Source organism: Aethalodelphis obliquidens, unplaced genomic scaffold (genome assembly GCF_003676395.1).
Source record: "Aethalodelphis obliquidens isolate GAN/ISIS:26980383/991018 unplaced genomic scaffold, ASM367639v1 scaffold85, whole genome shotgun sequence".
NCBI lineage: Eukaryota > Metazoa > Chordata > Mammalia > Artiodactyla > Delphinidae > Aethalodelphis > Aethalodelphis obliquidens.
The window spans coordinates 5,352,562-5,365,714 of NW_020838029.1; the positions used below are offsets into that span (position 1 = coordinate 5,352,562).

A 13,153-nucleotide genomic window follows, 5' to 3' on the forward strand; every position below is an offset into this window, starting at 1 on the left:
CACCCTCAGAAGTCCCCTAGCCCTCAGGGGGAGCGACCGGCTGCTTCGGGGAGGGAGGCGGGCTCCCGGGTCACCGGGGGAGGGGGAGCGCCGGGCCTGGGACTCAGCGTGCGGCCAGTACACGCGGGGAGCGGGCGGATGAACGGAGGCGCTGAAGTGAATGGAGTTGGGGGTGGACTGGAAACATCCCCAAACAGCACAGGCTGCGGCCGGCTGGGGGGGGGTGGGGGGGGGAGTCCTGAGGCGCAGGCGCAGTCGGGGCCCCAGTCCCGCTCCCTCCTCCTCTTCGTGGCTCTTTCTCCGCCCCCAGTCCCCCCCAAACACACTCGCACACGGGCTCTCAAGGTGTTCTCTGCACAGCGGAAGATGGCGACAGACTGAGGGGGCATGGCCAGCGGGAGCCAAGGGGCCGTGCCGCTCGGCGGCCGCCACAGCGGTGCGAACGCGAGGCGGAAGCGAGAGGCGCACTAAGTAAAGCCCCGCGTCGGCGTCCGGCGCCTGTGGCGCCGCCGGGAGCCAGGTGGCCCGCCCGAGCCGGAACTCCGGGAGCGGCGGGCGCGGAGCCGGAGCGGAGCTGGCCCGGGACCGGCCCCGGCCAACGGCCAGAGCGCGAGCGAAGCCCGAAGGGCCGAACAGAGGGCCGGCCGGCGGGCCTAGGAGGGCGCGAGCGAGGCTGGGAGCGGCGCAGAGCGGGCGGCCGGCGGGCGGGCGGACGGGCGGGCGGGAGCTGAGCAGCGCGGCGCGGGGCGAGCGGAGCGGAGCGGAGCGCGGCGGCCGGGCCCGCACGGCGGCGCTGAGGGGCGCAGAGCTGCGCCGAGCCGAGACGGCCGGAGCGGAGCGCTAGCCGGGCGGCAGCCGGCGCGGAGTGAAGTGGCGCTGAGCCCGGGGCAGCTGAGCGGCCCGACACTATGAGGAGTGCGGCGCCGCCGCCGCAGCCGCCACCGCCCCAGTGCCCCGCACCGCCCCCCGCCGGGACGCCGGGCAGCGCCTAGCGGGCCGGGCGGCCGCGCCCGGGCGGCGAGCGAGGGAGCGCGGGAGGGGCGCGGGGACGGCGCGAGAGCGCCCCGCCACTCCGGCCTGAGCGGGGCCCCGGGCCGGCCGGCCTGCCTCGCCATGCAGCCCCCGAGGTAGAGCCTGGACGGCGCCGAGGAGCGCGGAGCGGCGCGCAGCCGGCTTGCCCGCCCGCCAGCCCGAGACGGCCGTCCGGCCTCGCGCCCGCCTTTTCCCTCCAGCCCGGACCCCCCTGAAATATGTTCAGGGGCGCTTGGATGTGGCCCGGGAAAGACGCCGCCGCGCTGACTATCTGCTGCTGCTGCTGCTGGGCTCCCAGGCCGAGCGACAAACCTTGCGCCGACTCCGAGCGGGCGCAGCGATGGCGACTGTCCCTGGCGTCCCTGCTCTTCTTCACCGTGCTGCTCGCTGACCATCTGTGGCTGTGCGCGGGGGCCCGGCCCCGGGCCAGGGAGCTGAGCAGCGCCATGCGGCCGCCCTGGGGGGCCGGCCGGGAGCTGCAGCCGGTGCCTCCTCGCGCGGTGCTGCCGCCGCCGCCGCAGCCGCCCGACCAGCCCAGCGCGCCCCCAGGCACCTGCGGCCCGCGATACAGCAACCTGACCAAAGCCGCCCCCGCCGCCGGTCCCGGGCCGGACTGCGGCGGCGTCCCAGAACCCACGGGGCTGGACGCAGCTTGCACCAAATTGCAATCTTTGCAGAGACTTTTCGAACCGACCACCCCAGCGCCCCCTCTACGGCCCCCCGACTCCCCTTCCCGTGCCCCGGCCGAGTTCCCCACCGCCAAAAAAAACTTGCTCAAAGGCCACTTTCGGAACTTCACTCTTTCCTTTTGCGACACCTACACGGTCTGGGACTTGCTGCTGGGCATGGACCGCCCCGACAGCCTGGACTGCAGCCTGGACACCCTGCTGGGAGACCTGCTGGCCCTGGTGGCTAGCCCGGGCTCCGGGGCCTGGGAGGTGTGTAGCAACTGTATCGAGGCGTACCAGCGGCTCGACCGACATGCTCAGGAAAAATATGACGAGTTCGACCTCGTGCTGCATAAATACTTACAGGCAGAAGAGTACTCAATCCGGTCCTGCACGAAAGGCTGTAAGGTAGGGACTGGCGTCCGCGGCCACAACGGCTGCCGCTTCGGCGGCGGGAGCCGTGGCCGTGGGACCGGGAGAAAAAAGGAGGTTCCCCCTCTACCCACCTCACCTCCCCCCATCACCCCCACCGTTCTCAGTGGGGCACGGGTAGTGCTACCTTGGGACCCTCCCGGGAAGCAGGGCCTCAGGGATTCAAGTCAGGTAACCACCTGGCCAACTTCTATTGATTCTGGCTTTGGGCACCATCTGACTGGGGCTTTCTCGCGCCCCGCCCCCCGCATGAGGAGGGAGGGGTCCGGGGGCTCCCCCGGTTGGCAAAGGGATGGAAAGAGGGCTCTGGCTCCCCCAGCCCCCGTCCTCACCTAGCGGTGCCCCTTTCCTTTCTTTGGCTGGAATGGAAAGTCCTGGGACTGGCTGGTGCAGGGGGAAGGCCAGAGGTGGGGGAAGACTATTTGGCAACCTAACCCTGACCCTTTGGCCCCTGCCAGTGGGTGAGAGGAGGGGCACCTGGTTATGGGGCACAGCACACTGTTGACCTTATATGACCTGAGGTGGCTAGTCAGAGTCTAAGCAGGTGGAGCCCCAGGGTGCCTGTTTTCTCCCAAGGAGGGTACCTGCCAGCTCCTCTCCCCTGACAAGAGAAGGAGCTGGGAGCAGGGCACAGCAGCTTGTGGGAGGACTACTGGAGGCTGGTGCACTACAGAAGTTCCAGTGCTTTCCCAGTGCCCTGGGGTGGCAGTGGAGGGAAAGCTGGCTTACTGGCTGTTGGGGACGGGCATCCAGAGGAGAGGCGGGGCCCCTGCAGAATGGGCCTGCCTAGGGCAGAGCTGAGTGTTGAGAAACTTCTTGACCCTGAGCAGGGTCGTTCTGGACAGTGGGTGTATGGGGGCTGTAAACATTTGGGACGTGGTGCTACTGCTCTGTTTGTGCAGCCTGGCCAGGTGGCCTGCCTCTGAGAGGAAAGAGAACAGCAAGGTCAAAGGGTCAAGTGAAGAGGAGACCAGGTGGGGTGCTGGTCTCACCCATCCTCAAGCTGGGGGCTGAGAGCTGGAGAGGGAGACAGTTGTCTCATAGCCTAGCTTGTCTCCCTCCGAGGCTTTGGGGAGGGACAGAAAGTGCCCCTTTCCATCTGACGTGACCCCTGCGGACTTCTGCTCAGTTCCACGCTCTTGGTGGGCTCCTTAGGGATTTGGGCAGGGGGTTGGGGAGGAAACGGGTAGCTCCTTGCTCCTGACTTCACTTTCTCGTTCTCCTTTTTCCTGTTCTCGTAACCTAGCAGTCTCCCTCCCGCCTCCCTCAGCCTCAGCTGACTCACTGCCTCACTCACACTACCAAATGAGATATTCCACTTCTTAAAGGTGTACAGACAGATAGACATACACACACTGCCAAACAGCACCACCACCACCCCGGGCAAAGTCACACAGAGGTAGAGAGAGGTCGTCAACACCCACAAACGGTGCCACAGAAGCAGACAAGGTGTCATACATATGCACATCTCCCCAGGATGTCAGAGACACACAGGCAGAAGTACTGTCACATGAAAAAGGACACATTTTGTCATATAGAGATAGAGACACACACCCTTGATGTCAGTGCGAGCAGAGGGACACGGGCCACTAGCAGACGGAATAAAGGATGTCTGCCTTTTGTGGCCTTCCCTCCAACCCCGTGGCCCCGACTTTTTCTTTCCCACAATCTCCAGGATGAAAAAGAGACCATGCTACAACTTTCCCGTGGGGTTTTCTCCAGGTCATAGTTGGCTTCAGGCTCTGTCTGATCCGGCACTGAATGATAATCCCTCATGTTGATTATTTTTACCAAGCAGTTTGTTGGAGGAGAAAGACGACTGATATCTTGGATTCAGGAGGCCTGATCATCTCTACCACTTGTTCGTAGTGTGACCTTGGGCACATCACTTCACTTCTCTAAGCTTTTGTTTCCTCATTCGTAAAACAAGGATAATAATCCTGGCTCTGCCCACATCCTGAGTCTTCTGTGAGATTGAAGTGGGAAAAGGTAGCTGATAGTATTTTGTAAGAATAACAGAACACCTGGCAGTGATGTCCTGCTTAGGGTTTGTAGCCTCTTTCACGTGTATTATGAGATCACAACTGCCTGGGGAGGCTGGTAATACCAGCATCATGGGCCCCATTTTACAGATGGGGAAACTGAGGTGCAGGGGGCTCAAGCAGTTTGCCCGAAGGCCAGTCGGCTAAGGAGCAGAAGTGCCAGGACTCCAACCCACATGGCGTCGATGCTAAGCTCACGCTTTGGCCATGGCCTCTCATCAGGTTTGCAAAGGCCAGGGCCCTCCCTGCCCTCCTTTGTCTCCTTGCCGCTTTCACACTCTCACTCTCTCTCTCCCTCTCAAGTGAACTCCGCCTGCTCTCTTGCTGCCTGCTGTGCTGGGAGAAGGGCAGTGTCAGCTCCACAGCTTTCTTCCTGTCTTTCCCACCCTCTCCAACATGCTCTCCCTTCACTGAGGCCTATACCCACAGGCCTCTGGATTCCAGCTGTATTATAGGCCCTACAGGAAAAGACAGCCCTGCTCTCCTCCTTCCTGCAGCCCCTCTGTCTTCACCCCAGTGCCCCACCTCTATCCCAGGCCTTTTTTGCAGATCCCCAAGCCTACCCCCCAGTTTCAAGCCCTGCTGTCCAGCCCCTCCCCAAAATGGGATCCCTTGGAGATAATGCCACATCCTCCAAGCTTCTCCAGGGTGGAGAGCACACCGCCCCAGGCTAGGGTGAGGTGGCTTCCTCTGCTGCTGGAAACCAAACCTGGAGCCTTTGCTCCAAGGCCAGGTGACCCCCATCCCCGGGGGCCTGTCCCCAGTATTTCAGTTAGATCTTTCCCGGGCAGCCCCAGAAACCCTGTTCTCTCCCTTTGCAACATCTGCCCCTGTTTCGGGCCACACAGGGCCCCACACATCATACCTGTCCTCAATGCTGCCTGTGACACCTCCCAATTTAGTACCAGCTATGACATTTCCTTAATGTGTGACTGACTTCCTCTCACACAGCAGGGCGATGATAACTTAGGGAGGCCAGTGCCCGTTCCCACGCTGGCCTCTCCCAACCCCTGGGGCCCCGCTCCACCCCTCCCTTACCTCCCTGTGCACGCATCCCCTCAGCCCTTGCCTCCTGCTCTGCTTAGCCCTTCTGGCCCTGCCTGTGGTTACTGGACCACCCCCTCACTCCCCCAGCCCTCTCCATCTCCCAGCCCTGCCACACCCCACCTGGTTCTGATTGCCTCTTCCTCCATCTCTGCCCCTTCCCTACTCTAAATTGAGGATAGTCTGATGGGGTGTGGGGGGGGCAGTGGTGGAGATGGGAACAAAACCCTGGCCTCTTCTCTCATAGCTCTGATCCAAGAAGGGATAGAAGGCCAGTTCTCAGTTCTCACTAGCCATAGGGCCACAACCATAAAGGTTAGTGCCAAGGAAGGATGCGCTAGTTCTGTTATCTTCGGGACTGGCCCACACCCACCTGGTATACTGTGTGTTTGGTTCTGGGTCTCACACTGAGCAGTTTAGGAGGAGGCTAAAACTCAAGTTCTCCTGGACAGAGTTGAAGGAGCTGTTTCACCTGAAGAAGAGGAGACTCAGGAAGGTGTGGTCTCCAACTTCAGACCTCAGAAGAGTTGTCAGGATGCAAAACAAGAGGCATGTCCTGCTTAACCCCAGAGGGACTTCATGGTTAGAAAGTCCTGGGTTCAAGCCCAGCTTTTTTATGTATTACCTGTGTGACCTTGAGCTAGGGACTTCAGCTCTCTCAGCCTCACTTTTCTCATCTGTAAAATGGAGGTAATTCATCAGAACAGCCCTATGAGCTCATTATTAATGAGAAGTCTGCACAGTACCTAGGCCTGGCATATCAGTTGTTCAGTTAACAGTTTTTTCCTTCCAAAGAGGGAACAGAGTGCCTTGAGAGGAGGTGAGTTCCTGCTCCCAGGGGAAAGGTCTAGCCTGATTCAGACAGAGCCCTGGGGGAAATGCTGTGGAGATGACTCTGGCTCCAGAGTCTAGAGCGGGTTGGATCAGCTGACCTCTGAGGTCGGTGTCAGCTCAGAGTTCAGGCCAGTGAGCAGAGCCTGCCGCCTCAACAGCAGCATTGGATAGGCAAGGCCAGGGAAGGATGCCTAACACCCACACCCAGGGGAGGGGGCTGCCAGAGCCAGCACCTCGCCTTCTGCCCTTACCCGTTGGGGACCTCTTCCTCCACTCCGGCTGGCAGCTGTTTCTGCCTCACTGCCTTCCTCTCTCCTCCCACCTGCCACAGTTTTCCTGCCAAGCAGGATTCCCAGGCTAATGCTGGTGCTGAGAGCAGGAAGCTCGGGGCACTGGGCAAAGGGCAGGAGCCCCAAGTTGGCAAGTGGTCCCTGTTGTCACCCAAGCTTTCAGGCACGGAGCAGTGCCCCACAGTCAGCCTCCCTGACCCAGGGTTCGTGAGGGCAGAGAGAGTACCCTTGTCCCCATTTGGGGGTGGAGGAAGGGGGAGGCAGTCAAGAAGCAGCCTCCCAGGACCATGGCAAAGGCTCCCCTGAGGAGGGGCGTCCAGATCCACCGAAGCTCACTGGCCATGAACGTGAGCACCGGGCTTCTGGGAAGGGCCGGGGACGGAAAAGGCAATGTTTGTAGCGCAGACAGGGTATAGGGGCTTAAACGTGAGAGTGGGAAAGTGGCCCCATGCTGCCCACAGCTCTCCGGATCCCCTCACCCCTACCCTGACCCACCCCACTACCAATCCCCATATTCCTCCCAATTTTGGCCCACAGCCAACACCCCCACATACCAATGACCCCACAACCTTCCCAACCTTCTGCTAGACCCTTACCAAACCGCACCCACACCTCACTCCTCCAACGCCCACTTCTCCCCACAGTTACCCCCACCTGCTCCCACCCCTCCCCTTCCCCCCACGCCCCTCCCTGCTCCCTTCTAACTGCCAGCCCTCTCCCATCTCCCATCCAGCTCCACTCCCCTCATCTCTCACCTCTACCTCATACTCCACCAACCTTTACCCCGCGTCCTGACCATCTTCTGGCCTCATCCCTAACCCCCGTCCCGGCACTGCACCTCTTGCCCTTGTCTCCTGCATGCCCCCTCACCCCTCGCATCCCTCGCACCCCTCTCACACTTCGCCTCTCTGATCCCCATCCCTCCTCCTGCCCCCCTTTCATCTTCTGGTCCCCTCTTCTCCTGTCCCCTTTATCCCTCTCTGCTCTTTTTCTCCTTCCTGCCTTCTGTCCTCCCCACTCAGTGTGGACGTGTGTGTGTGTGTGAATTCACACATGCTTAGACACATAGACACACACACAAGGCACAATCTTCTTCATGGCGACTTCCCATCCTTCCCACAGGCTGGTGCCTGACTACTATAGTCACCATAGCAACGGGAACCTCCATGAAGGATAAACTGGTATCTCCTGAAGGTGGGGGCGGAGGGGAGTTAAGTGGAGGAAGGGAGCCCAGCAGCCTTCCACCCACTCTCATGGTCTGACTGGAAGAGTCTGCTGAACACAGTGGAGGTAAGGGTGAGGAAAGGGAAGACAGTGGGTGCGGCTGAGGTTAAAGGAGAGTCAGGGATCTCCGAACACATTACAAGCATGAGAGGGTGCCTCTAAGCCATGTGGGTGCATGTTGGTCTCCTCCCCAGGCATCGGTGTCTCAGGGAAAGGGCACACCCACTCTTCGGTGTGTGGGTGCATATGTAGGACGACACCTTAGGCTCGAGGGTGGGAGTTTGCCCTAGAAAAACTTCTCCCTCGGGGCAGTTCTTTTATGGGCAATTCTTTTATGTTCTCACCCTGTGAGGCTGTTTATCTGCCCTGTGCCCTTGCAGACTGGGCATCAGACCTGCCCCCACCCCTACTCCCCCATCCCCAGCTCACGTCTCAGCCACATGTGGATTCCAGCTGCAGGTGTTTGCTGGAAAACCAGGGGCAACTTCTGAGGGGGGTTTAGACAAACGTGGGCCTCCAGGAGCACCATTCTCCAATGCTGAGCCGGGAGGCCTCTGGGGAATAGGTATGTTGTGTTCCTGTGGTTACAGGCGCACAGACCAGGGTGTGTGCAGGGATGCTGGACCAGACTTTTCTCCCTGGGTATATGAGGGTGTTCAGAAAAGCCTGAATTTTTGATACCTCGAGCCAGGCAGCCATGCTTAGAGAGGAGAGCAAGGGCACCAGGTGAGTTGCAGCTGGTCCTGGTGAAGGAAGGGGTTACCATGGAGTGACAGGAGCTGCCAGGACCAAAGCTCCTGTTTGAATGGATTCTGGAAAAAGGAGCTGGAACCTGAGCCACAAGTCTCTGGGCCAGAAGGTGAAGGCAGGCTGGTGCCAAAGAACAAAGGGAAAGGGGAAAAGAAAACTGCCAGCCTCCAAGTGCCTGGGAGATGCCAGGGGCTTTATGTGTGTCCATGAACTCATTTAATCCTGATAGTCATCCTAGCAGGCAGGTACTCTCATTATTCCCTTTTTACAAATGTGACAACTGAGGTTCAGTGAAGGAACGTGGCCGACCCATCCAGGACACATAGCTAAAAGGTGGGAGGACTGCCACACAAACCCAGGTCTGTCTGTTCTTTCCCCAGTGCACACATGTATGAAGAAAATCTTAATAAACTCCCCCAGCTGTCAGAGGCAATGCCCAGCTGGCTCTTGAGAGGCTGGAGTGAGAAGCTGATGAACTGCAAGGGAAATCCAGCAGCACCTACTGGCAACTTGTAGGGACCCCCTGGAGTAGCTCAGATCCAAAGTGGGGACCCACCAACATCCTCCTTGTTCAATACCCCAGTCTCTTGTCCTTGAGCCCCAATGATAATCACCAGTATCCTCTTGAGATTGTGACAGAGGATGGGCGTGAGGAAAGGAGGTGTTTGCTCCCTCCTTTTTCTACAGGCTCTACAACGGAGATGGGAGGAGCTGGGCTCCTCTTGCCTGGAAGGAGGGTATCTGTTAGATTCTCAGCCCCAATCTGCCGGAGGGATCAACCGGGGCAGGAGAGGAGTAGGTCTCCTAGACAGACCTAGTGCAGGCCTGAGCCCTGCCCAGCAGCTGCTGGGAGAGCTGGGAGGGGAAACCATCAGACCTTATCACCCCAGAGCCTGTGAAGGCCTGGCTTGGCCTTTGGACACCCAGTTCCCATGCCAGGCTTTTGGTGAGCCCTGGCCTGGGATGGCGAGGCTTCCCTTGGAGGTAGAAGGAAGTGCCAACTCACCAAGCTCTGCCTGGAGAAGGACGAGTGGTGGTGGTGAGTGTTACCATTGTTTCCTGTCTTTGTATTTGGTTTTCAGCAGATAGCATGGCTACCTGGCTGATGTGTGAAAGGTGAGCATATCTGCTCAGTGTCGAACTCAACTAAAACTTCCAACCAGGTTAATCTTTCAGAGCTATTAGAGACTCAGAATCTTTTAAAAATACCTTTTTTTCCAATTGCCAAAAAGGTGGTCTCTGAGAAATTTTGGAAAATAGAAATATAACAGGAAAAAGGTCCCAGAGATGCTCTTAATGTTATAGTGTATTTCCTCCTAATATGTCTTTTTGTAGCATAGTTTTTTATTGTGGTAAAATATACATAACATCAAATTTACCGCTCTAACCATTTTTAGGTGTACAATTCAGTGGCATTAAGTATATTTGCAATGTTGTACAACCATCTCCACTATTCATCCCTAAAATGTTTTTATTCTCCTAAACAGAAACTCTTTACCCATTAAACAATAACTCTCCATTCCTCCCTCCCCCCAGCCCCTGGTAACCTCTATTCTATTTCCCATCTCTATGAATTTGACTATTCTGAGTAATTCATATAAGTGGAATCATACACTTTTTGTCCTTTCATGTCTGGCTTATTTCATTAAACATAATGTTTTCAAGGTTCATCCATGTTGTGGCATGTATCAGTACTTCATTCTTTTTTATGGTTGAATAATATTCCATTGTCTGGATGTACCACATTTTTTAAAGTCATTCATCTCTATGGACACTTGGGTTGGTTCCACCTTTGAACAATTATGAATAAAGATGCTATGAATGTTCATAGACAGGTTTTTGTGTGGACCTATATTTTCATTTCCTTCCACATTTTGGCCATTGTGAATAATGTTGTTATGAACATTGGTATACAAGTATCTGTTTGAATCCCTGCTTTCAATTCTTTTGGTTAGAGACCCGGATATGGACTTGCTGGATCACGTGGTAATTCTATATTTAACTTTCTGAGGAACCTCCATAGTGTTCTCTACAGCGCTGCACCATTTTATATTCTTATGAGCAATGAATGCACAGGGTTCCAATTTCTCCACATTCTCATCAACATTTATACTTTTCCTTTTTTTTTTTTGATAATAGCCGCCCTAATAGATGTGACTATATATTTTTACATAGTTGAAATCATCCAGGTTTTTTACCCTGCTCTTTTTAACTTATTGCTAAAGTTATACTGAATATCTTTCCATGTAATTAGATATTCACAAACCTCTTTTATTTGTCTGTGCCGCATGGCTTGCAGAATTAGTTCCCCTAGCAGGGATTGAACCTGGGCCCTTGGTAGTGAAAGCATGGAGTTCTAACCACTGGACCGCCAGGGAATTCCCACAAACATCATTCCTGATGAGCATGCAATATCCCATCCCATGAATTTAGTGCAATTTAGTTACCTAGTACCCTATTGTTGGATATTTACTTTAAACTTTTACTATTGTAAATAAAGCTGTGATGGATATCTTTGTCCATAAATCTTTGTCAGATCTGTGATTCCTTTTTTTTAATAAATAGTATCTCAATCATTTTTTTCTTATTTCTCTGCTTTGCTGAGTTTCTTAAATCACAAAATAATGCACCTTCATTGTACCAAATCTAACAATACAGAGGTTTATAAAGAAACCTCTGTATTCCACTTAGTAATCTTCATGTTCCCTCCCCCCACAGTCCCACTGCCCTGAGGTCACTGATGTTAACGATTTGGTGTGTATCCTTCCATCCCTCTCTGAGCTTACATCAACATTTGCACACAAAATGACTTTTTCTTTCCCTTGTTTTGCATACAAATGGAAGCATATACATTAACTCTTCAGGACGAACATTTGGAACTAGTCTTACAGAATCAAAGAGTATTAACCTTTCTAAGGCTTTTGACATACAAATTTCTTTCTTACCAAATTTCTTTCCAGAAGGCTGCTTCTAGTTTATACCCTCACCAAAAATGTGAGACTAATTTACCACCCTTGTCTAATATTGATTATCATATTTTTTAAACTTTACTAATTTGTAGCTGAAAAGTGTTATAGCATTGGCTTGTAATTTGCATTCCTTAGGTCAGATTTTGCTTTTCTTGTTTATGGGTCATTTGTTATTGCCTGTTTTATGAATTGTCTGTCCATGTCTTGTGTTTTTATTATTGATTTGTATGTATTAATGATTTTTTCTGATTACATTTGTGGCAGTTGTGTTTTTTTTCCATTTATTATTTGCATCTTACAGCTTGAAAGGAGGGCATGGGAAGGAAAGGAATTATCCCAGGCACTTTTTATATACTTTATCTCACTTAATTCTTACATCTGTCCTGTGAAGTGTATGTATATTTATCCCCATTTTACTTAGGAGAAAACAGGCTCAGAGAGGTTAAGTAACTGGCTCAAGGTCATCCAGCTAATAAGAGTTGGAGCTAGGATTTGAATCCAGGTCAAATCCAGGGTACCCAATCTGTACCAGTGTAATTTTACTATAGGTAAAGCTTTGTGCTAGTTGCTTTACAGACATCATTTACAGAAAGGTTATGGATATGTGCTTTTATTATCTCCATTTTGCAGATAAGGAAAGTATAGATCAGGGAATTTAGTAACTTGTTTGAGTTTTCATAACTGGTGACAGCAAACCTGGGATTTGACCACAGGAATGTTTGAGGTTAAAGATGTTTGAGCCTGTCTTTTCCCCATGCATGCTGCCTCCCTAGGGACCATCTTCTTGGATCCAAATTGAGACTCAGAGAGGGAGAGTACTTTGCTTACAGTCACATAGCAAATTAGTGACTGAGTCCCTACCTCCTTACAGATGACTTGTCCAAGTTCATACAGCCAGTTAGTGGCAGAGCCAGAATCTGAACCCAGCTCTGGCTAACTCTCCACCTGACTGGAGCAAAGGCTTTTTGATGAAGAACATTTATGGAGCAAGCTGGGGAGAAGGAGCAATTAGGTAGAGTGTTGTGGCTGCCCTGAAACCTTTCTGAAGGAATGGACTCTAGTATTGGAGTCTTCCAGGGCAAGGCAGTTCCAGGAGCCCCTACGTGACAAGACCTAGAACAGGAGAACTCATGTCCAAAGGCAAGAAGACCTTTGTACAAGGAGAGAGCTGCCTTCCCATCACAGGTTGCCAAAGATCAGAGCAGGAACAGTTGCCTCTTTTCAACACTCCCAGGGTGTGTGTGTGTTTGTGCTCCCATGCATGCACACATGCATGCATTTAGAGGAAAGAGGAAAGGGAGTGCTTTGATGGGGGAATGGAAGTGGTCATTTGTAGCCCCTAGTACCCAAGTATTCTTCCCCTGACACTCCCTTACAAAGAAAACTTTACTCATATTGGGAGTGAGCTGAATACACTGATTTTAGAAAATCACTCTCCCATCCAGTCCTAGAAATCTCTCCCCAACTTGACTTGAAATTCCATCAAAAAGATTCGTTTAAGTAACAAGCTAATTACTTCAATGGTGATAGTGAAATGGAGGGACCATCCTAGGGGCAATATGGTGTATAAGCTTGGGAACTGAAGCCCAGGTAAACTTGACTTCACATTCCAGCTTGAAATCTGTCTTCTCCATAAAACAGTTGTTGAGACCTTTCATCTCTCTTGGAACCTCATTTTCTTTGAATTCAAAACTAAGAAATAGGGTCATTATTAGGCTTCAATGACATATAACATGCTAATCTCTTAAGAGCACAGTGCCTGTGAGATGGAAAGTGCTCGGGAAATGGTAGCCACCATATATTATTATTGGCTGTGTGGCCTTGGACGAGCTTTTTTTTTTAATTAAATTTATTTTTGGCTGCATTGG

The 13,153-nt window shown here is 53.6% G+C and overlaps 1 protein-coding gene across 1 annotated transcript in view; it reads left to right on the forward strand.

Moving 5' to 3' along the window:
• Positions 1–306: 306 nt before the first annotated feature.
• NALF2 (NALCN channel auxiliary factor 2) overlaps positions 307–13,153 on the forward strand; it is a 29,141-nt gene continuing 16,294 nt past the window's right edge. The window contains exon 1 of the mRNA XM_027093575.1: positions 307–2,108. Coding sequence (XP_026949376.1) covers positions 1,251–2,108 — 858 coding nt within the window. The 5' untranslated portion in view covers positions 307–1,250. The remainder of the gene's footprint in view (positions 2,109–13,153) is intronic.